Consider the following 24,576-nt stretch of genomic DNA (forward strand, 5'->3'; position numbering starts at 1 on the left):
GTTCTGGTCTAATGCTATCATTTTATATAGAAGGAACTGAGGTCTCAAGACTGGTCCAGTGATGCTATGTACCAGTTGGACGAATTTTACTCTTTTTTTTTATATATATGTGTATAATATTTATATATACAGAATAGAATATTTTATTCTATTATATATATAAATATATATATATGTATATATGTATATTTTAAGATTTTTATTTATTCATGAGACAGAGAGGCAGAGACACAGGCAGAGGGAGAAGCAGGCTCCATGCAGGGAGCCTGATGTGGGAATCAATCCCGGGTCTCCAGGATCAGGCCCTGGGCTGAAGGCAGCGCTAAACTACTAAGCCACCTGGGCTGCCGTCTATTTTATATTTCAACTCTGAATACTAGGCCAAACTTTAGTCAGAATGTTGCCATAAGTAAGTGAGTCATATTGCTTGTAATATTTCAAGGTCTTACCATTTTGAGCAGGAAACTAGGTAAAGGCACTGATGTAAGGGCAGGATATATTCTTTAAAACAAGCAGTAAGAATGTGTATTCAAAGTACAGACATTTCATTATTATTCTAGAGTCAAACTCTTGTATCTTCAGAGATTTCAGCTCTATACCAATGTGGATCAGATTAAATTTTTAGAAGTTTCCATGTAAACACACAAAAAACTATGTGTTGAGAAAACAAGACAACCCTTTAACTCCTTCTTGTCCAGACTAGCTTATTTCAAAATTTTGGCAACTTTATCTTAACAGTTCAGTCTCTTGACTTTTTATCCTTCACTAAGGGATCATCATCTTCATTCATATATTCAACCACACTACTTAAAAAATATTCATTAGAAATGAAATGTGACTTTCCCATCCTTTAAGGGATCAAGTGTCTTACTTGCAGTGCTGAAAAAGGAAGTGGCTTTTGCTTACCTTCATTGTTGTCAGTCTTACTCATTCTTTTTCTCTATTGGAGAGCAATAAAGGATCTGGGAAAAAATAATTTTGTTGCTTTTCTATGCACCATGTAAGCAAAGAAAAGCCACAAAAGACAATATTAATTGAAACTGGGAAATTACTGCATTTTATAGTCTTTACAGGTCTGATGTCAAATCTTATTCCTCTCTTCACTATAATTCTTCCTCCACGCTGAAATAGAATCCCAGTTATGTTTTACATGAAATTTAGGAGTGTAGGTATGTTTGATACTCAGTATGTACGTGTGTGTATATACCTATGTGTATATGTGTGGTGTACACAAATGTATGTATGTACGTATACACATTATAAGGAATAGGAAGTTCTTAGAAAGTGTTCACCAACAGATATGTCTTTTTTTTTTAAGATTTTATTTATTTATTCATGAGAGACAGAGAGAGAGAGAGAGGCAGAGACACAGGTAGAGGGAGAAGCAGGCTCCCTGCAGGGAGCCTGACGTGGGACTCGATTCTGGGTCTCCAGGATCACGCCCTGGGCCGAAGTCGGCACTAAACCACTGAGCTACCCAGGCTGCCCAACAGGTATGTCTTTTAAGTAATTCATATAACTTGGAAGGAAAGTACGATGATAATTTAATATTATTTAACTGAAATTTGTTTCATTCAAAAAGTATTTGTATGTTTCTAATCTGCTAAGCTCTAAGCTAAAAATGGGGAAACACCAATGAAAAGGAAATCATCCTTCAAGGAGCTTAATCTAATGAGAGCCATTAAATAGGTAATACGTATATAATAACAGCTGTTTGGGGACACCTGTAAGTGGCTCAGTCAGTTAAGCATCTGCTTTCATTCAGCTCAGGTCACGATCCCAGGGTCCTGGAATCGAGCCATAGATCAGGCTCCCTGCTTAGCAAGGAATCTGCTTCTCCCTCTCCCTCTGCTGCTCCCCTTGCTTGTGCACACACTCTCTCTCCAATAAATAAATAAAATCTTAAAAAAAAAAACCAGCTATTTGATAGCAGAATTGTTTAACTTTGATTTCTAATGTCAGTTCCATTATTTCAGCTGAATAATAGAAAATTAATATTTAGTTGTGATGATTTTTCTTGGTTACCTGTAATAATCCCTTCTATTATAGAAGTGTACTTAATTGTTAGTTGGTCATGTCCAAGAAGATCAGAAATTGTAAGATTAAACAATTTTAGTTACTAACAATGTTAAATCTATTCATTGAAGATCTTTGCTTACGTTAATAGGCTCTTGTGTGTAATTTCACATGCTTTTTCATTTTCCCTTAAATTCTTTGAATATAATTCTGTGCTGTATATTTTGGTTGTGTTCAGTATTTAAAATTAAGTTATAGCATAAATATGATGTGCACCAATCCTAAGTGCACTGCTTGATGATTTTTGTGTGTATATGTACACCCCTTTAATCACTACTTAGATTAAGGTAAAGAATTTTTATAATGCCCCGGAAGGTTCCTACATGCCTCTTCCTGGTCCATACCATACCACCATCTAGATGTGACCATATACATGCCTGTGTTTGTTTTCCCTCAGCATTGACTATGAGATTCATTCATGTTGTTACATTTACTGGTAGTTTATTCTTTTTTTATTGTTTTATTTCATTGTATGACTTCAATTTGTTTATCAGTTTTTCTTGTTGATAGATACTTATGTTTTTATATTTTGGCTATTGTGAATAAAGCTGTGCATTCCTGTGCATAGCTTTTGGTGGATACGCACTTATTTCTCTTGGGCATGTATCTAGTAGTAGAATTGTTGGTTCATGGGGTATATGCTAGCTGTTGTGTAGCTACACTAGTGTAGCTAGTGTAGTGCCAATATCCATATTGGCAGTTTTCCCAAGTGATTATCCGTTTATACTTCCACCAGAATAGATGAGAATTCATTTGCTCTTCACTCTTGGCAGCACTTGGTATTGTCAAGTTTTTCCAGGTTTTCTTTGTTTTTTAATTTTAGCTATTCTGGTAGATCTGTAGGCCCTCTTTCCCTTGAGTATGCAGAAATTAGCCATTGGGTCTAATGAAATAATTCACTGATTTGCATGAGCTTAATTCAGATAGAATATTTGGAAATAGTTAGCTTTGTGTGAATTCATGTAGACTTTAATTTAACCTTTAAGTATCTGAGGTAGGGAAATAAAGGCATTTAGATTCCTTACAAGCTTGTTAAGAGTTCAGTTATCAGATTTGACCAGTATAGTCCATTGTTGTAGAAATAAGTTTGAGATTAGTGCCAAGGCCAACCTTTTTCTTTTAAGTGTTGACCTTGGGTCTTTTACCCTCTTAAAGTTCTGGATTAAAGGAGAAGATTAAAGTAAAAATCTAAACCCTTTTTCAGCCCTGAAATAATTTTAGCCAGCAGCGGGAAAGTACCAGAAATTTATCTTTCTTAGAATATATTTTAGCATTCATTGATTTCACCTATTGATTGAGTTGCTTTCTTTCTTTAAAGCAAAATATAATTTTTTATAGGGGAAAACAAACATGAATACATTGTAAGTGTTTCTGTGGTCTTTTCTTTGTTTCTACCTATATGGTAGATTTTAGTGATGATTTAAATGGTAACTTGTGTGTAATATGTAGCTCAGAGAAAAGTATTTTCTTGGGCAGAATACTCCTTTGTCACAGGAATGGGGGGGGTTGTTGTTGTTTGGCGACTTCAAATGATAATTTTTCACTTGCTTTTTTTTTTTAATAGGAAGTTGAGAAGAGAAGAAGAATAGAGGAGGCATACAAAAATGCCATGACAGAACTGAAGAAAAAATCCCACTTTGGAGGGCCAGATTATGAGGTATGAAGTTATATTTTTAGTCAGAAGAAGGAAAATATAGGCCATATCTGTCACAAAAGTGATTAATTTTTAAATAATGCTTTTATCACCTTTAAGTATTCTAGATATGTAATATATTCTTCATGTTTATTTTGATTAAATATGTATTTCATGATAAATGTTAGGCTTACTCTGAAATAAATTTTTTTTTTTATTGACTACAAAATTTAGTGTAGGTTTGTCAAAGACTCATTTATTAGGCCTGTCTGCATTATAGGACAAGTTTTTATCTATCCTATGAGGACAATAATTTTAATATTATCTTCTTTTTTTAATAAAAACAACTTATGGAGGAAAACCCTGAGTACTATACAGACAAAAAGATTTTAGCTGTATGTATTGGGAGGTCCTGTCCATAGCAGAACTTGAACTGTCCTCATTGCCTTGTCCTTATTGTTTGAAAATATCTAAAACTAACTTTTTTCTTCTTTTGTTTCTTTATTAGGCAATTAGTAAATTCTCCTCCATATGCACACACAGATGTTAATATTTTATAAGCTGTTTTTCCATGGTATTTCTTTAGAGGGAAAAAGATATAAGAAATGTATTTGGTAATAGTCCCTAACATTGTTGGTATTTCTGAAATGCTTATTTTAAAAATGGAGTGTTAAAGAAGAATCATTGAGATAGAAGTAGAACGTTAAAATAATTATGGTTAGTTTATAATTTAAGAAAATAGAAAAGGGGTGCCTGGGTGGCTCAGTCATTTAAGCGTCCAACTCTTGGTCTCCACTCAGAATCTCATGGATCTCATGGATCTTGAGATCAAGCCCCAAGTTGGGCTCCATTCTCAGCAGAGTCAGCTTGAAGATTGTCTACCTCTGCCACTCGCCTACTCTCTTGCACACAGTCTGTCTCAAATAAATGGATAAATCTTAAAAAAAAAAGAAGAAAAATTTCTCACCGTTTTTATCTTAGAAAGGAAAATAGAGTTGCTATTGACTATGTTTTATGTTGGAATTGATTTCCACGTGTGGAAATTCACAATGATGAGACTTGAGCTGTAATACTTCAGAATTATTAAGCTGTCAGTTACTCCTCCTAGAATGTGTAAAAATCATATAATTAGATACCCTCAGGGTTTTAAAAAGAAAGGTAACTAGAATACAAGCTATTACAATTTTAAATTTTATCCTGAAGCTAAGCAGATTGTTTTTGCTATTTTTGGTTTATTTCGTGGGTGGACTTTTTAAATTACCTAATTTTTTTCCATATTATAAGTAAAACCAGATGTTCATATAGGAAGATTATAGAAAATACCAAAAAAAAAGCCTATGTGTTTAACAATATATGGTACCAGTTTATCTCCTCCCAGCCATATATATACACATGTAATTGTATGCTTGTTTATGTTTACTTCTGTCCACAAGGGTTTTGGGCGGGGAAGAGGGATGGGAAAGAACAGAATGGAAGAAGGAGGGGCATTGTACTAATAAGTACATTTGTTAGCTAGTTTCAGATACTTTTAAATTGCGTATTTATTTATATGATTTAGGTAGACTTTCTTAAAAAAAACTGTTTATTGATCATTTGTATTTCTTCTTTAATGACTCACCTATATTCCTCAACATTTTTATTTGGTTTGGGGATTTTTTTTTTTCTCTAATTGATTTAGAAGATGTGAGGATTAACTTTTCATTCTTCAACAATTTTTTTCCCTTTTTTAGTTTTTTAAACTTTTGATTGTGGGTTTTGCCATGTAAAAGCTTTATACTTTCATGTAATTAATCCCCTAGTCATTTGATGGACTTGTTTTTACATTTGGTTATCATGCTTAAAAAAATTTCCCTACTTTAAATAATTGTATTTCCTGGGTTTTTAAAATTTTAATGATATCTTCTAAATATAAATATATGGCTAGTACATCTGGGTTTTAAAGATTATGGTATAATGTAAGAATCTGTATTTTATTTTAGTGGCATTTGTTGAATAAATGATTGTTTTTCCATCCATCTGAAATTTACCTCTTTTTCTCTTTTAATGAAGAAAATCGTTTAGGGTACTTCTGTTTTTTTTCTCATTGACATCCTGTGGTATCAAGTTTAAATATACAGTGGCTTTTTTTTTTAAGGTTTTATTTATTTATTCATGAGAGCCACAGAGAGAGAGGCAGAGCTACAGGCAGAGGGAGAAGCAGGCTCCATGTGGTGAGCCTGATGTGGGACTCGATCCCAGGACCCCAGGAACCTAAGATCACACCCTGAGCCAAAGGCAGGCACTCAACCACTGAGCCACCCAGGGATCCCTAAATATATAGTTCTTAAATGAAGTGTAGGGCTTTAGGGCCTCTGTTTTTATATTTTTTTCCCCTTCCTTTTGATGTTTTGAGCTATCTATATTTTCTTGTGTGAGTACTACATTTGCATGGGTTTTTAGACACTGATTCAGTTCTTATCAAACATTTATGATGTTCTAATTATTGAACAAAACTTAAATGTTTCATTTGTAGCTTCAGAAATTACTTTTTAATATTAAATTCATTTCTTAAGATGTACTATAAATGTAAGACATTGTACAAGGCATGAGGATCTCACCTGAGGGCCCTTACCTGAGTATATAATGGGAAAACAGGCTAATTACCAAACAGTTACAGAGCACTGTTAGCACTGAGAGGTTTTTGAGTCAGGGATAGCCTCACAGAGAACAACATTTTAGCTGAAACCTTAACAATGAGTTGACTGAGTAGCTATTAGCCAGGTGAATAACAGAGTGTTGACTTGTAGGGGCCCCTGAGAAGGAAAACATTTGTGCCAGAAGCACAAATGTAAATAAACAAACAAACAAACAAAAAATAAATAATAAATCCCCCCCCCCCCCCCCCCCAAAAATCAATCAATTAGTCAATCCCCTACTGAAAGACCTTATCTGTGGAGGGTGGAGCTGACTGAGAGGAGGGGGGTGGTAGGCTGGCTAGCTAGGCGTGTAAGAATCCCTTCAGATCCTCAAGCAATGGGTTTTAAGCACGTGAAGTTTCCAGGTTTACAGTTTAGAAAAATCATTCTTGCTCCCTGCGGTGAGGACAATGGATTGAAGTTGACAGTGGCGAACTAGGGGCTTCCAAGACTTTTTCAGTCTTGTAGGTGAGAATTAAAGATAGCCTAAATTAAAAAAGAACAGTAGGAATAGACACTGATAAACTTAGATATTTAGAAAGTAGGATTATAGGGTATGGTGATTGAATGAGGGGAGTGGGAGGAATCCAGGAAGGCCTAGCCTTCTGCTGTTGTTAAGATTGGTGTAGAAGTAGAAGAAACAGGCTTTAGACATGTTGAATATGAACTGCAGCATTCACCTGAGGAGGTCTTAAGTATTACGGGATGCAAAGGGTCTAATAAAGAGGTAGATAGGCTGTGAATTTGGGAATCATCGCATGATGACTGAGGCCTTAGAAACAAGGAAGTGCTGTAGGGAGAGCAAGTGTGGAACCCTGAGGTACCCCCATATTTAAGGGGATTTAAAGAAGAGGCTTGGATAGAGAAGATTTGGGAAATTAGGAATCCAAGGTGGGAGAGAACTCTTTAGAGAGTCATTCACATAAGAAATACTGCACATGGGGAAGTAGGATGAAGACTGGTGTGTCCCATAGATCTAGCAATGATTTAGCAATCTTTTCCTAGGGAGGCATGATGAGACAAAAAGGTTTTTTTTTTTTTTTTTTGCTTTTTAAGGGAAATTTTTTTCTGTTTTCTTTTTTTTTAAACTGAGTTTTTTTTTTTTAATTTAATTTTATTTATTTATGATAGGCACACAGTAAGAGAGAGAGAGAGGCAGAGACATAGGCAGAGGGAGAAGCAGGCTCCATGCACCAGGAGCCTGACGTGGGATTCGATCCCGAGTCTCCAGGATCGCACCCTGGGCCAAAGGCAGGCGCCAAACCGCTGCGCCACCCAGGGATCCCTTTTTTCTGTTTTCTTAACTAATTCTTTCTCCCATGTGTTTGAATAGGAAGGGCCAAACAGTCTGATTAATGAAGAAGAGTTCTTTGATGCTGTTGAAGCTGCTCTTGACAGACAAGATAAAATAGAAGAACAGGTAATATCTTATTAAAAATTCTAACAGTAGGCATTCCTTGATGTATGTTGTTTTATATAAATAGAATTTGGAAACTGTGACCATAATAGAAATGAACCTAGAAAATGAACTGTGTCTGCATTGAGTCACAAATGTAGAAGAATCTTTACACTCAGTTCCTTCACTGACGAATTTCTAAGCAATAGGAGACCACTGATTGCTTAAAGGAATCTTACATGATTAACAGGAGACTAAATGAAAATAGTCTTCCTAATAACCCCGTAAAGTATCCAACTTTATTGTCTTTGTATAAAAGCAAGCATATGTTTAATATGAGTGAAGTAGTCTCTGAATTTCTCCGTATCACAAGTACTGACCATATGAATTCACAAGGAAGAGGACCAAGAATTTAATTAACTCCTTTATTGCTTTCCCTACCTTACCCTTTTTTTTAAAGTTAGTTAGTTATCACACACACAAACACACACACACACACACACACACACACACACACACACACACACAGAGGCAGAGAGAGAAGCAGGCTCCATGCAGGGATCCCTACACTGGACTCGATTCCAGGACTGTGGGATCATGAAGGCAGATGCTCAGCCACTGAGCCACCCAGGCACCCCCCCCCCCCCCACCTTACCCTTGATATCTTCCTCACTTTTAACTTCCCTCAGTATTTTATCATTATCAAATTCACAGCAGTTATACCCAGCTCTATCTGTGGAGATTGAAGGAAAACATTTCTTAAATCCTTCAACTGTAGTCTCAGGATTAATATTCGATTCTTTGCCTCCTTTTAATTCTGCAACAATGCAGTTACCATATATTACCACTAGATGGTACTTGCAGGTGAATTTTAATTATTCTTCTCAGGGCTTTAAGCAACTTGCAAATAAATTCCTGGGTGTATCAATAACACTACAACTGATCTTGCATAGAAAAGTTGGTTTTTTCGTTCCTTGTCATTGCTAAGGTAGTCATGTCCATTATGCACATTTACTGCTCTGTTTCTGAGGGTAAATCACCTGCAGTAGTGACTTTTGCTTTTCATGTTTATTTTTCATTATTTTTTTCTGAATGAGTGATAAAAAGTTTTTGTTACATTCATAAAGCTTGTTACTTATTTTTTTATGCCACAAAAATATGCTATTCAACGTCTAACAAGAATGGAAGCTTTCAGTTCTTAAATGAGCTCCAGTTTTGGATGCCTAAAGTATCATCTGAAGGAGTATCTTTGTGTTTGGCTTTTAAAATGTTTTGTTTTGTTTTTCTTCACTGTGGTGTTTTTTGTTTAGTTTTTGTTTTAATCTATTATTTATTGTGCTATTTGGGGGGAGAGTAGTGTACTGTTTTGGGAAGAGTAGGTCAAGACAACTTCAATCTTAGTCTTGTCAGTGACTAACTATGTAGCTATAAACTTATTGCTTCAATTCTCTGGGTCTTGGTTTTCTAATACGTAAAACAAGGAGTTACACAAGATGATTCAAATGGTCTCTTCTGGCTCTAAAATGCTACTCTACGGAATATCAATACACTGGTTGAGTCAGATTTCTGGAATTTAAGAGGATTGATGAAAACTTTTGTAAACTTAAGAAAAAAGGAATATTTGTGGGACTGCTTAATTTCAGTCTCTTCTTGATGCTGTGGTAGATACTCTACAAAGCAGGTCATTAAACAGACCCTGATTTTCCTTGCATAATGGGCATGTTGATATCACAGAGATAATTATAATGTGGTAATGCTCTAGAGTAGTAAGTTTCAATAACCCATGAAATTAGTTCCTAAGATTCAGATCATTTCCCTTGTTGTATGCAGTAGATTTTGCACAGGCCTCATGTCAGCACAGCCATTACTTAGGAACTCTTCAGTGAGACATTTTTGAGTTTACATTGTTCTACATTATTTACCAACACAAAGAAAGATATTTTTAGTAAAGTGGTGAGTGAGAAAGGAGATCTTAGTAGTTCTGTTCAGATACCATTGTACAGGAATTACCACTTGTCTTCTGCATAGTTAGAAGATGAGCACACACACAACACAGCACAACTTCTGGTACGTTATATTTAGTAGATACTGAATAATTCAAGTGAGAAGGAACAGGAGGAGGAAGGTTAAAAGGTTAAATGGCAGCTTGACACGAGTGACACAGTCGGTTGAAGACCGAATTCCTTCATGGAAAGGAGATAAAGATATCCATGCTATATGTTCTTTGTAACATAACTGAAGCAAACAATGACAGTGGTTCAAATGGTATGGCTCTGTACAACCCTGATGAAGTGGAGTGATTGGAATAATCTGACCAGAGTTTGGATAAAAGAAATTATTTCAAGAACAGGGTTAATAAAGATTCTTGGTAAAAGTACTAAAGCATTAATTGTTGGTAGGTTATATTACCCATCCTTAAGCTGCAAAGTACACTTTAAAATCTTCCCACCTAACATTATATATTTTCTTAGTCACAGAGTGAAAAGGTCAGATTGCACTGGCCTACATCCATGCCATCTGGAGATGCCTTTTCTTCTGTGGGGACTCATAGATTTGTCCAAAAGGTAAGCTAATGTCAGAATTTACTGAAAATCCATATTATTCTTCACGGTTGATGGAACTATATTGTTGTATAAGTTTTCCCTTTTCTTGAATTTGGGAATGGGTTTTTTTTTTTTTTTATATATTATATGCTTTCTTTCATATACATCTTCCAAAAGAGTTAGAAATCTTATGAATATAATGTTCTTTCTTTTTTGTTTAATGGGAAAGGGGGCTGGGGATAGGGAATGGCTAGTCCAAAATAGTTAACTAGAAGTGTAGCCAGTTATATTAAATCACTTTTTTCTCTGGAGTTAAGTGATATTATTTTGAATTATTGGAAGCACTGCATTCTTTTTAGAAAGAATTTGGAGCATAAACCATAATAGGTGCATGAAGTCAGCACTTGCTGTTGAGCTTGTTTCATATAGTGCTTTGTTCTCTCTTTATCTTGTGTTTGGAAGTTGGTACTGAATGCTCTGTTGTGCCTTTGTTCTGATTACTTGGTTTTTTCTTTGTCTGTCTCTGGTAGCCCTATAGTCGCTCTTCCTCCATGTCTTCCATTGATCTAGTCAGTGCCTCTGACGATGTTCACAGATTCAGCTCCCAGGTACCGTATGACTGTATGGAGTGGACTTAAGTCTTTCTGTGCTATATTTCAGCCTGCTTTCCCAGTTCCGAGATATCTTTTGGTTAGGCCACGTGTTTTGATTTTGAATTTTAAATAGTAACAATAAGCATTAAAAAGACTTTCCGTATCTACTAAATAGTTCCTCTGTCAGGCTTGCATGTGCCCTTTATAGTCTCTGCTGTGAATAGCTTGGAATTTTGCTATATAGGAGGTACTCCTGAAAGATTTCAAATTGAATTGAAACAAGCAGAAGATACCTGGTTTTTAAATATCATGTAGTATCTGTTTCTTCAAATAGGATTCAACAACTTTGATGAACATGGTTTACAGGATATGTTTGTTACAGCATAAAAGCAGATTTCGGCAGTCTCACTTCTAATTTAATTTAAAGTATCTCATAATTCAACAAGAAAATAGCTTTTTTAAATATTTGTCTCATTTTGTCATACTAAGCTCCATTGAACTGATTTGTATTTTCGTTATGCAAATTACCTTTGGATATTATAAATTAATATTCCTGTTCCTATGCATCATTAAGTATTTAGGAATTTAAGACAGGAAGCTAGATGCTTGTAGTCTCTGCCCTTATCATAAAGTCAAAGTATTATTGAAGGAATGCCTTTTAGTATCAGAATTAGTTTTTAAAATTTTTGAATCCTTGTATCTTTGCCAGTCAGCTTTGTATCTTTATGGTGAATGTGTTTTATTGGATTGCATTATGCTATCTTATGTTGAGAAGCTGAGCTCTCTAGTCAGAATGACTGAGTTTAATCCTGGTTAGTTGCATGATCTTGAACAACTTTTCTAAGTCTTCTGTGCTTCACTTCTGTGATCTAGCTAGGACTGTGATGTGACTAGAGCCTGGCATGTTGTAAATGCTATATAAGTGTGAGCTTTATTAGCTATTATATAGCTGTTTATTAGCTATTTATATAACAACATAATTTACTTGAATTCAAAATTTTCTACCTTATTTTTTCTATCAGAGTACATTTGACTCTCGAACAAAGGTGGGGGTTGGAGCACCAGCCCTCCCCTCTCCATTCAGTCAAAAATCCACATATAACTTTTGGCTTCCCAGAAACCTAACTATTAATAGTTAATAATAGTTTACAGTAATATAAACAGTTGGTTAACATATATTTTGTATGCTGTAATATCATATACTGTATTCTTACAATAAGGTAACTTAGAGAAAAAATGTTATTAAGAAAATTGTAAGGAAGGGAAAATACATTTAGAGTATTGCACTATATTTATTGAAATAAATAACCTGTACATTTCAAACTGGTGCAAAATATATTTTTTGACTTTTGCAGAACATTTTTTCTTCTTGAGCATTTTTGAAAAAGAAATGTATCAGTTCTGCTTCAGAAATCACCCAGAACCAAACTTATTCCAATATTTCTTAATTTTGTTCATTTATGCAGGCTTTTTAAAAAGCATCTCATATTCATAATAAATCAGTGACAAAACTAGATAATATAAGGAGACTTTGGTTTATTCTGCTAAACTCCACCTTGTATTAAAATAATAAAGTGACACACTAAGGCTCATCAGTACTTGTCACCATTTTCCTTTAAATAATAGGAATACACATGCTATAAATGAAAATGTAATGAGAGCAGTAAAGAAGTATAAGTCGCTACAGGTGTTTAAGAGTTAAGGCTTCAGAATGCAGACCTTCGACCTAAGCTATAGAGCTTTAGAACAGCTAAAATTCTTCAAGTATACATAAATATATTACAGAGAGGCAGATGCTCAGATTTTTGTAAGACTTTGCCAAATTAGGGGCAGCCCAGGTGGCTCAGCCGTTTAACACCGCCTTCAGCCCAGGGCGTGATCCTGGAGACCTGGGGTCGAGTCCCATGTGGGATCCCTGCATGGAGCCTGCTTCTCCCTCTGCCTGGGTCTCTGCCTCTCTCTGTCTCTCTCTCTCTCTGTGTCTCTTATGAATAAATAAATAAAATCTTAAAAAAAAAAAAAAAAAAAAGACTGGGCAGCCCGGGTGGCTCAGCAGTTTAGCGCCATGTTCAGCCCAGGGCCTGATCCTGGAGTCCCGGGATCGAGTCCCACGTCCGGCTCCCTGCATGGAGCCTGCTTCTCCCTCTGCCTGTGTCTCTGCCCACCCCCCCACCCCCCCGTCTCATGAATAAATAAAATCTTTAAAAAAAAAAAAAGACTGCTAAATTATAGCATACTTTTTAATATTTTACGTAACTTGTGTATAAGTTGAGAAAGATCTTTCATGGTGGGATTTTTTCTAATATAATGCTTGGGATTATTTACATTCTGTTTTTAGCTTTTAATTATTGTGCTGTTTTTTATGCCAAAAGAGGCAAAATTGAAGAAAAATGACATTGAGTTCTTCAAGTATTTATTGTCCTTGCTAAAGTATTTGTTGTCATTAGCAGACGTGGGCTCTGGCAGTTAAGCTCTCTCCACCCTTTATGTCCACAGTGACACCTTATTATTGTGGTAATCATTTAACCCCTCCCCTATTTATTGTACAATAATACATTCGAATTTTAGCAGAACTAGAAAGTAAATAAAGTAATAGATCGCTATTAGTATTTTCATGCATATCCTTTTTCCATGTGTATATAAAATCAGTCACATACTAATAAACACACATACTTTAATAATTGCCTTTTTCTACCAAGAAATGTAATTTCATATACACTATTTTATAACCAGCTTTTTTTAAATAATTAAGCCCATTTCCCATCTGTAAATGTGAGTCTTTATCTCTTTGTCTTTTAATATGGATGTGCATGCAGGATTTACCTACTCACCTAATATTAAACATTTAGTGTATTTTCAGTTTGTCTATTTATTTATAATGAATAAATAATATAAGTAGTGCTACAGGAGCATCCTGACATATATACCATCCGTGTGTTTGTGTGCATCTTTTTACACTAATCCACTTATTTCCTTAGAATACATTTCTAGAAGTAGAATTATTAAGACAAAAGCTGTGCGTACTTCTGAGGACTTTTTTGTATTCTCATTGCCAAACTATTTCATTTAAAAAATTGAACCAGCTACACTCCCAGTTCAGTTTTCTTTTGTTATGTTGACAGTGAATGTTGTAATTCAGTTAATTCTTGCTAGTCTTAGACTAAAAGTGGTATTTTTGCCTCTTGGCCTTCTGCATTTCTTCAGCGAATTCACTATTCATGTTCTGCCTATTTTTCTTTTGGGTTAACAGTGCACTGTTAATTTGTTACTAATAAATTGATCCATCCAACAAATCCCTCTGACTCTGTAACAATAAGTATAGTTGTATTCCTTTCACATGAGTAAGAGAAAAGAGATCTGACAAGTCTTTGAACTCTTCTAGACTTCTGTTCATTAGAATTTTGTTCATTACATTTTTGTTACATCATCAATAAAAATTTCTGTATTGATAATGTTAGAAAAATCCAGTTAGCCTCCTAAAATGGCACACTGCGTGACTCAAATGGGAGGTGGAAGAAAAGGCTAGACTTGGCATCCATCATCTCTTATTTTAAATATGTTCAGTTTTCATAGTTCATTTACTGTGAAGATGCTGTATATGTCAGCTTATCATTTTCAACACTAGGTCCATAAAAAATCAAGGGCATGATTCCTGAAATTATGCTTCATCTAATTAAAACTAGTGAACACTACTAAATCAGATGAAACCTGCCTCAATGATTTTGACTCAGTCTGTTTTTTATAATGATAGCAGATGTTACTAGTAATATTTTGTAGTGTATCAAATTTTGAACCTAATAAAATGTTAAATTTGGCTTTTGTTGTTGTCATCCATCTAAATGGCCCCTTCCAGTTATTTTTGATATGCTGTCATAACTGAAAACAATAAACAAAGCAGATCATTGGGGTAGATTCAAAGTGTCAGTGTGATCACAAATGCCTGAGTCACTTCCCCAATAGTAACACTTACTACTTCAGATTTTATTGTAGTGAACATGAAATAAGTTATAGTGAGATTTTACCTGTTATCACCTCTCTCCTTAATCTCCATGTTATTACATCAGGGAAGATGCCATAATGGATAAAGATTCCAGGGAGCCTCCGGTGGGACTCTATTCTGGAACCCGGAGGTCATGCCCTGAGCCAAAGGCAGGCATTAAACCACTGGGCCACACAGGGATCCCCAGAGAGATCATTTTAAATATGCTTACTGTACTTTGTTTTAACCTATGTGAACAGCTATCACTTTATATTTGTGGAATCTAGTGTCTTTGGGACCAGAACACAAAAATATCTTCTCATTATTCAAACATTTGAAATAACTAATCAGGAGTAAGCTCCCAAACAAAAACAAAATTACCTGCATACTCTCCAACAAAAGAGCTTACGTGGCACTGTTTTTTTGAAACACAACTCTTTGTTTTTAAAGATTTTGTTTTTGTTTTTAAAGATTTTATTTATTTACTGGAGATGCACAGAGAGAGGCAGAGGGAGGAGCAGGCTCCCTGTGGGGAGCCTGATGTGGGACTCGATCCCAGGACCCCAGGATCACGACCTGAGCCAAAGGCAGATGCTCAACCATTGAGCCACCCAGGCACCTAGAACTCTTTATTTCTTAACAGAGTAAAATCCTACATTCTTTCACCTGTAGTCTAGTTAAAGTAGATCTTACTCCTGGGAAGCATTTCTTTCTGCTTCTAATCTCATAATGTAGGTGTTCTTAACTCCTAGTGCCCCATCTATAAAGTACATATTCATATCTAAAATTTTTTAAGATCTTTGGATCTAAAAAGGGTAAAATTTTTTCCCAATCACCATATGGCAAAGACAAATGAATCAAGCCAGTACTACAGCGGTGGTTTTATTTATGCATACTAACTGGAGCTTCTTTATTCCTTTCTCTTTGGGAATTCAGGTATGTTTTGTATGTTTTTATAATTTGGAAATCTTGCATTAGTCCTCCTTACTCAGAGCAGATTTCAAAATCAGAGGTACACACATTTTTCCAGGCAGCCCCCTAGAGTCATATTTTGTAGCAAAGTGTAGAATATGGGGCACTTGGCTGGCTCAGCTAGAAGAGCATGGGACTCTTGATCTGGGGATCATGAGTTCGAGCTCTGTGTTGAGTGTAGAAATTACTTAAATAAATACTTTAAAACTAAAAAAAAAATTTTAAGGGCAGCCCCGGTGGCTCAGCGGTTTAGCGCCACCTTCAGCCCAGGGCGTGATCCTGGAGACCCAGGATTGAGTCCCATGTCAGGCTCCCAGCATGGAGCCTGCTTCTCCCTCTGCCTGTGCCCGCCCCCGCCCCGTCCTCCCCCCCCCCCCCCCCCCCCGTGTCTCATGAATAAATAAAATTTAAAAAGTAATAAAATTTTTTAAATTACAGAATGTACTATTAGTCACATTTTTAAATTTCTTTCAAGTCTGTAACCCAGCACCATTCACATTGTTTTGAGGACTATGAATAAAAGTATAAAATGTTATGTTAGTGTTTTATTTAGTAGAAAAATAGATTGTAGAACCTCAATATAAAATTTTTCTCAAAAACATTTTTATAATTTTTACAAATTAGGGAGATATTAAAGCCATACCTACAAACAAAAATGCACTCTGAAATCTGGAAAACTTTATGCAGTAGAAGTACATGATGTTACTGTAATATATTGATAACATCCTTTTGTGTGGAAAAATTTTACCCCAGAGTTAATAATTTTAGCTTTTTTTTTTGTCTCAAAACCATTAATATATTTATTTCAAAATATTTGTACACTATTCTTATTCTATTCTGTATCCCTAATAAACATAGTAAATTTTATCTAAGATAAGTAAACTTAGGAATAAATCAAGTGGTAGTATAATATACTATTTCCAACTCTTTCCTGCCTTCTCTAATGTACTTATTATATAAAATGAAATTATAAGTAAAAGTTTAGAAAATGGAGCTTAGAAAAAGTGTCTCTGAATAGATGATAAAGAAGCAACTCCTTCAGAAACCATCTTTTTATCACTTCACTTCTTTTTAAAAACATTTCAGGGCAGCCCTGGTGGCACAGCGGTTTAGTGCCATTTGCAGCCCAGGGTGTGATCCTGGAGACCCAAGATCAGGTCCCACGTTGGGCTCCCTGCATGGAGCCTACGTCTCCCTCTGCCTGTGTCTCTGCCTCTCTACCTCTCTGTCTCTCTGTCTCTCTCTCTCTCTCTCTCTCTCTCTCTCTCTCTCTCTCTCTGTGTTGCTCATGAATAAATGGATAAAAATCTATAAGAAAAATAAAAACATTTCAAACTAAGAGTTTGCAAATAGCACTCACATGAAATCTTACCAATAAATGTGATTGTGGATTCTCAGAGTGTGAAATACTCAGTTTTGTTTATATAAGATATATAGGAGTAATTTAGGATAGTTAAAAGCACAGATTTTACTTAAATTTCAGTAAAAAGACTAATTTAGTTAATTTAAAAGAAGATACTAAAAGGTGATTGTTTGCAAATGTTTGCATATATATTTCATTTTCCCTAAAAGAATGTAAAACAATGAAATTGGAGTCAAATAAATGGGGGATTGGTTTTTTTTTTTTTTTTAACTTGGCTTATAATCATGGTAGAAGTGAAGTTTGTTAGTGAAGTAATGAAAGTTATCTTGCCATATAACTTTTTATTAATCTTTATAGTCTTAAACATAGAACTACTGGACTAGATCCATTTCTTTGTGTACCTTTTATCCTTAGTGTCACATGATTTTATGTTTTAAGACATTATCTCTATAAGGAAACATTTTATGGTAAAGGAAGGAATTTTTTTTCCAGAAAATGCTTATTTTGCTCACTTGATGAACTTTAGGCCAATGTATGTTTTTTTTTTTTTTTCAATATATGTTATTTGAGTGAAGCATCTTCCTTCTCTGCGTGTCCCCCACCCCTTGCCCCGCCCCTGTCATTAACCTGTAATATGATATCTGGAATGTGCACTAAACTCTTCAACACTATTTAAAATCTACTAACCTTTGTGCATTTCGTTGCTCAGCTTTCTAAGAACATTTCTGAGCTGAAATAAACTCAGTACCATTCTGTTTTAGAGATTATGTCATGGCTATTCATTGGATATGAATTCTTATGGCTTTATTTTTCTTTCCAAGGTTGAAGAGATGGTGCAAAACCATATGACTTATTCATTACAGGATGTAGGTGGAGATGCTAATTGGCAGTTGGTTGTAGAAGAAGGAGAAATGAAGGTAATTTCCAGTAAAATATTATAGGTTGCTAATTGCAGATGTTATAGCATATTATCATCACTAACCATTGATGTGAATGAGGGTAGCATTTTAAATTTTCTTTTAAACAGATTATTACATATGATCAAAAAACCACTAGATACTAGGAAGTAAAATGTACTTTGCCTTTTAGACAATTTCTTTATGATCTCAATAAAAACCTATGTATAAACCATTCTGTTTTGCCTGGGCCATGGAGAAAATACAATTTGGGTGTTTAGATGTTAGGAAGTCATAATTAGTTGATGGTTTTCTATTTGGATATTTCTCTTTATTTTTTAATATACTAAATTTTGTACCCAGATGTCACTTTGTTCCCCTTTTTGGTCTATATATCACTTCTTATCCTTTCTCTCACTGCATCTTCTATCAGTACTTGGAGGTGAGTCTGCTAATTTTGTACACATCTGTAAGCACAAGAGACAGAGAATAAGATCAAGGAATAAGATTTAGAGATGGATTCAAAACAGCAGCTGCACTGAATTTTGATATTTGAATTTGGTATACTTATGCCCAAGGCTCTGTGCTAAAGATAAAGTGATGTTTAATAAGACTTTCTCCAAGCTGAAACTCGTTGGGGAAGAAGGATATTGACATTTAAAGATACTGTTACTTGTGTCTATCTGATAACATATTGAATGATGTGCACAGATTAGTGGAGAAAATTGGAAAAGAAAGAGCTCTTACATGAAACAGATTGTTTTTTACTGGATAAGCATTTGAACTATGTCTGGAAATCGAAGCAACATTGTGATAAAGGTGAAGCCAAGGGTATTTTAGACAAAAAATATAACACAAGTGAAAACATGAAAGCAAACTTCTTACTCAGGAATTCTTTTCATAGACTGTGTTTACCACAATTATTCTAGCAATAGAGATACAATATCAGATGTTGGAATTTCCTTTCCTCCTGAATAGGGATCTAATTAAGAAATCAGAAGAGATGGGGTGGCTCAATCAATTAAGCGTCTGCCATCAGCTCAGGTCATGATCCCAGGCTCCTGGGATCAAGCCCCTCATAGTGCTCCCTGCTCAGCGGGCAGTCTGCTTCTCGCTCTCCCGCTGCCCCATATCCTCACTGGTGCTCTGTCTCTTGCTCTGTTCTCTTTCTCAAATAAATAAATAAAATCATTAAAAAAGAAGTAAGAGACAAGCAAATGAGATACCAGAATGCTAACTATAAATTTAATAAGCTAATTGAAGAATATGGCTTTAGATCAGCAGCCACAAGGTCTTGCTAATATATTAACTCAAAATTAAACAATGTTTCTGACATAGCTAGATAATCAATCATAGGCCTTCTCCACAAGTGTAAGCCCAAAAAGAAAACCAAGACGCATGCTCTCTGTAGAAAAAGAAGTGAGCCAAGACTTCCAGTCCTTATTTTATACTCAACAGTTGGTTAATTCATTGTTGTACCCCGAGGAAGGGAGAAGTGAAAGGGTGAAGAAAAACCAGGAGTGATCTTCTAGATGAAGTCCCTCCATGTGGAATGAAAAATAGAGAATAAATGTTCCTACAGCCCACAACACTAGAGAGAGAGAGAGAGAGCTTGGATTATGGAGAGTATAAAATAGCCTACCAAGGAGAATAGTCTCTTGTCTGTAGCAGTAGGCTAGCCACTATATAAGGAAGAAACTAAAGACCAAGCATACCATTTAAGAGAATCAGGTACATGGGGATGAAAGCTTACCTAAGTAAGAGAAGTAACCAGTAATAGAGAAGTCAAGCTGTTGGATGTCTTATAGAAGGTTAGTAACAAGCTTAAGAGCCATATGAAGTATGAGGAGAGGATTTAAAAGTCTGAAGTTTCCAATTTGTGTAACTGGTTTTCCATTTTTCAGCCATCTCAATAATGTGAATAAATAAACATGTAGGGAAAAGTAGTTTGATGAGAAAGATTTTAAGAGAGAAACTGTATGTGAAATGCCTAACAGTTTCTGGACCCATAAAGCACTCCATAGAGAGCTGGTTCTTCCTACAGTAACATGATTATTCATTTCTCGAAAGAACTTATTGCAAAATTTCCTAAAGTAGCAAACCCTATAATTTTGAGGTAATTAATTTTAGAACTTTAGGTACGCAACATCAGTATTTAAAGCAAGATAGTATGGGGCGCCTGGGTGGCTCAGTCAGTTAAGCCTCCAACTCTTGATTTCGGTTCAGGTTGTGATCTCAGGGTTGTGAGATCAAGCTCTGTGTTGGGCTCTATCCTGGATGTGGCTCTATCCTGGATGTGGAGTCATTGATTCAACAAATAATTGAGAGCCTACTGTGTTTGAGATACTATTTTAAATGCTGGGTATGTAGAATTGAACAAAATTGCTTTAAATCAATATCATTCGGGGATCCCTGGGTGGCGCAGCGGTTTGGCGCCTGCCTTTGGCCCGGGGCGCAATCCTGGAGGCCTGGGATCGAGTACCGTGTCGGACTCCCTGCATGGAGTCTGCTTCTCCCTCTACCTGTGTCTCTGCCTCTCTCTCTCTCTCTCTCTCTCTCTCTCTCTGTGTGACTATCATGAATAAATAAATAAAATCTTTAAAAAAAAATCAATATCCTTAAGGAGATGATTTTTTTATATGTTGCCTGTTAATTTTAAGTATATCTTCTTTAGGTATATAGAAGGGAAGTAGAAGAAAATGGAATTGTTCTGGATCCTTTGAAAGCTACTCATGCAGTGAAAGGTGTTACAGGACATGAGGTCTGCAATTACTTCTGGAATGTTGATGTTCGCAATGATTGGGAAAGTAAGCTGCCACTATTAATATATCATAATATAATTATTATTTTGAATGTAATGTCAAATCCAACCCCATGTTTTGCATCTCATCTACAGTTTACAAAGTCAATGTAGAAAATATCTGGAAAATCTGATAATAGCTTGCATTTACTTTTTGTTTTTACTTACATTTAAATAGAGCTTTACAGTGAAGTAATGCTTGTACAGTGAAACACTGTACAAAATGTTTCTGTGTTACAGCATTTGATCCAGTACTTCAATAATCCTGCAGGATAAGTAGGTAACAAAGTAAAAATCAGGATAAGTGACTTGTCAGAAGCCACAGAGCCTAGTTAGTAGAAAGGCCAGTACTAAAATTAAAGGTTTCTGTCTTATCACCTACTTTCCCAAACTGTTTTGTTTCTCTAGTAATCCCGAGACAAATCCTGCTGTGGTCTGCTTAGAGTTATTCTTGGGGTATGTTTGTTTGTATGTATTTGTTCCTCTTAGGCACCAAATTTCATAAATACATGATAATTTCGAACATCGTAAGATGTGTATTAGTGACAGTTTGATATTCTTTTTCCACAAATATAGTCACCTAAGCCTAGACAGAAGAGTTTATTCAACTTCAGTAAATTAGAGTTTACAGGAAATGGTCATAGACAGGAATTTGTGTCTGGGTAATGCAGTGGGATTAGAAATGCTTTCTTTTTGTGGGAGCTAGATAATTGGTCCAGAGGAAATGAGATTTCCTGGTGATAAGCCTCATGGCCACTGTCTGTAGCCCTAGTAGGAAGTATTAACTACCTTCCATTTGAACTTGGTCCTGCTCATGTTATCACAGGGTCCAGCAATATAACTGAGTTAATCACATTCTAGGAAGAGGTAATGTATATTTTTGGCTACTAATATTTTTTTCTTCATTTCAGCAACTATAGAAAACTTTCATGTGGTGGAAACATTAGCTGATAATGCAATCATCGTTTATCAAACTCACAAGGTAAAAATCTCTTCATCCCAAAAGGATTTCACTGTAGTTCAAAGTGAGACATGTATAAATTCTCTAAAAGTAAAATTTGGCAGGAAATCAAATGCCGTAAAAGATCCAGAGACTTTGTTAATGATGCATGAACGTCACATGTTTGAAAGGATATCAGTTCCTTCAAAGCTGAACCTAAGACAAGAACCTGAGAAATATCCAGAAACAGTATGTTTGATAAAGATCTCCAGTTAGTTATGTCCACTTAAAATTTAGAAAATACTGAAATCCTGTTAAATATTTTTGTAGCGTCTAGTCTTTTTAGGCGATGAGTGATCATTACCAAATACAAAAGTGAATCCGCATTTCCTGTGACCATAGTAATGAAGGGAATGGAAAGTATGTATGTTAAGTCATGTAAGTGGATTATCTGAAAGCATGGGGAAATTGCTAAGCATAACTATTAAGAAGTTGGTCATATACCAGAGCACACCGAAACGTCATTAAAATTAGTTCACTTTCTTCCTTTTTCTTTTTTTTTTTTTTTTTTTTTGATGGTTTTATTTATTTATTTATTTGAAAGGTACAGAGAGAGAGAATACGAGCAGGAAGGAAAGGGAAAAGCAGACTCCTTATGGAGCAACTTGCTCAGTGCAGGGCTTCATCCCAGGACCCCCGGGATTGTGATCTGAGCTGTAGGCAGATGTTTAACCAACTAAGCTATCCAGGTGCCCCTAAATTGGTTCACTTTCATTTCACTTTTTCTTCATCTCTTTCTCTGCTATTCTTAGATATTTAAAATTAAAGAATTAATATTTCTCTTACCTTATTCTTCTCTGTTTCCTGAAAATTGCCGAATAATATATTGTGTAAAAAAACGATAAATGGGGATAGTATGTGGGAGGAAGGGGAAGATAAATGAAGGGAATTAAGAGGTACAAACTTCCAGTTATAAAAAGTAGAGCATAGGGAAGGTAGTAATATTTGTAATAAGGTTACAATAACAGATGGTGAATACACCTTTTGTGGTGAGCCCTGAGTAATATATAAAATGGTCAAATCAGCATGTTGTATACCTGAAAATAATATAACCTTCAATTTTTTAAAAGTCAAATAATAAAAAGGACCTATAATTTTAGAAAGATCCATTCAATGTAATATTTTATGTTATGTAAGAAATACAATAATTCAATAGGTGCTTCCTTTTTCTCTTCTTTAAATGACTTTTTAGGGGCACCTGGGTGGCTCAGTGGTTTGAGCATCTGCCTTTGGCTCATGATCCTAGGGTCCTGGGATCGAGTCCCACATCATGCTCCCTACAGGGAGCCTGCTTCTCCCTCTGCCTATGTCACTGCCTCTTTCTCCGTGTCTCATGGATAATTTTTTTAAAATCTTAAAAAAAATTAAAAAATAAATGACTTTTTAATTGGGTTGAATATATGAAAATATTGTGGGTTTGTTAGGTATTTCCTGAACTCAGTTTTGTCATGTGGGGCATCTTAAATGTAATGATTATGAGGTAGGCCTGATTTTACATGGTAGCTGCTTAAGAAATGTGTAAAAAATACATTATAGGTTAACTTTGCTTCAATTAAAAAAGGAGTGTATAACAACAAAGATTCTGCTTTAGCATACAGATTTGGGGAGTCCAAGGGAAGCTTAAAGTTGAATAAATGTTAAAAATACCGATTAACTGCCTTTAATTTGGAATCAATAGAAATGACATAGAAGAATCTTATAATCTGAGGACAATTGATCTTGGGAAACAGTCTGCTGAAAATATTTCACTTCGTAAATAGTAGATGGAGGGAAGGATTTAAATAAGCTGTATTACAATCACTTTTTGAAAAATAAAGCTAAAAACTTTTAATGTCTCTTCAATGTAACAAAATTTAAGTTAGAATTATAAATGTTTAAATAAATTATCCTGGTATTATTTTTTTTTTCAAAAATTCAGTAATGCTATACAACTTTTCCTTTAAATGTGGCTTATTTTATAATTTGATCTTTTTTTTTTTTTTTTTATAATTTGATCTTAAAGAGGGCTACTTCTCTCCTGATATTTAAGTCATTCTCACTCTTTTTAACTTTTCATCTTCTCATTCTTGTGGACTTGCATTCATTTATTCTAACACAGTCAAATTTTCCTATATTACTAGCTTCACATAGCAGTGCTCAGCACTGCTTTCATGTATTTTGTGAAATTTATTATCTTTAATATATGAACCATTTCACTTTCCAAATGATTCGTGTTGTATTGACATTGAGTTGTTGGTTATTATACTCAACAATTAGGAAAGGCACAGTGTATATTTTCTGTCATTTAAAAGTACACAGTCTGTTTTCACAAATCTCATTTCCTTTATCATCCCAACATGATGTGTCTCCCTGCATACCATAAAGTTGAAAGATTCAGTCTAATTGATTTGGTATTCTTCAGATGTGATTACGATGTCAAAGGAGCAGTCTTCTTACACTGAAATCTTAGTGTTTAAGTCTCTGAACACTTTAAACAGAGGTTGAATACTGAAAAGCAGAATGTTAGGGGCACCTCAGTGCCTCAGTTGGTTAAACATCTCCCTCTGCCTTTGGTTCCAGTCGTGATTCCAGCCAGAGTCCTGGGGATAGAGCCCCTGTGGCTGACTCTCTGTTCTGCGGAGAGCCTGCTTACGCTCTCCTCCCCACTGGT

At 35.3% G+C, this 24,576-nt stretch overlaps 1 protein-coding gene across 4 annotated transcripts in view; it reads left to right on the forward strand.

Annotated features, from left to right (window-relative positions):
* Nucleotides 1-24,576, forward strand: part of CERT1 (ceramide transporter 1) — a 111,500-nt gene that overhangs the window by 77,289 nt on the left and 9,635 nt on the right. The window contains exons 8-14 of one of the 4 annotated variants that reach the window (XM_025998297.2): nt 3,641-3,733; nt 7,718-7,804; nt 10,252-10,344; nt 10,854-10,931; nt 18,052-18,147; nt 20,801-20,933; nt 21,838-21,908. In XM_025998297.2, the coding sequence (XP_025854082.1) occupies nt 3,641-3,733; nt 7,718-7,804; nt 10,252-10,344; nt 10,854-10,931; nt 18,052-18,147; nt 20,801-20,933; nt 21,838-21,908 (651 nt within the window). The remainder of the gene's footprint in view (nt 1-3,640; nt 3,734-7,717; nt 7,805-10,251; nt 10,345-10,853; nt 10,932-18,051; nt 18,148-20,800; nt 20,934-21,837; nt 21,909-24,576) is intronic. The other 3 variants (XM_072736996.1, XM_025998298.2, XM_072736997.1) reach the window with 3 other exon arrangements.

The sequence above is a fragment of the Vulpes vulpes genome, chromosome 14 (genome assembly GCF_048418805.1).
Source record: "Vulpes vulpes isolate BD-2025 chromosome 14, VulVul3, whole genome shotgun sequence".
NCBI lineage: Eukaryota > Metazoa > Chordata > Mammalia > Carnivora > Canidae > Vulpes > Vulpes vulpes.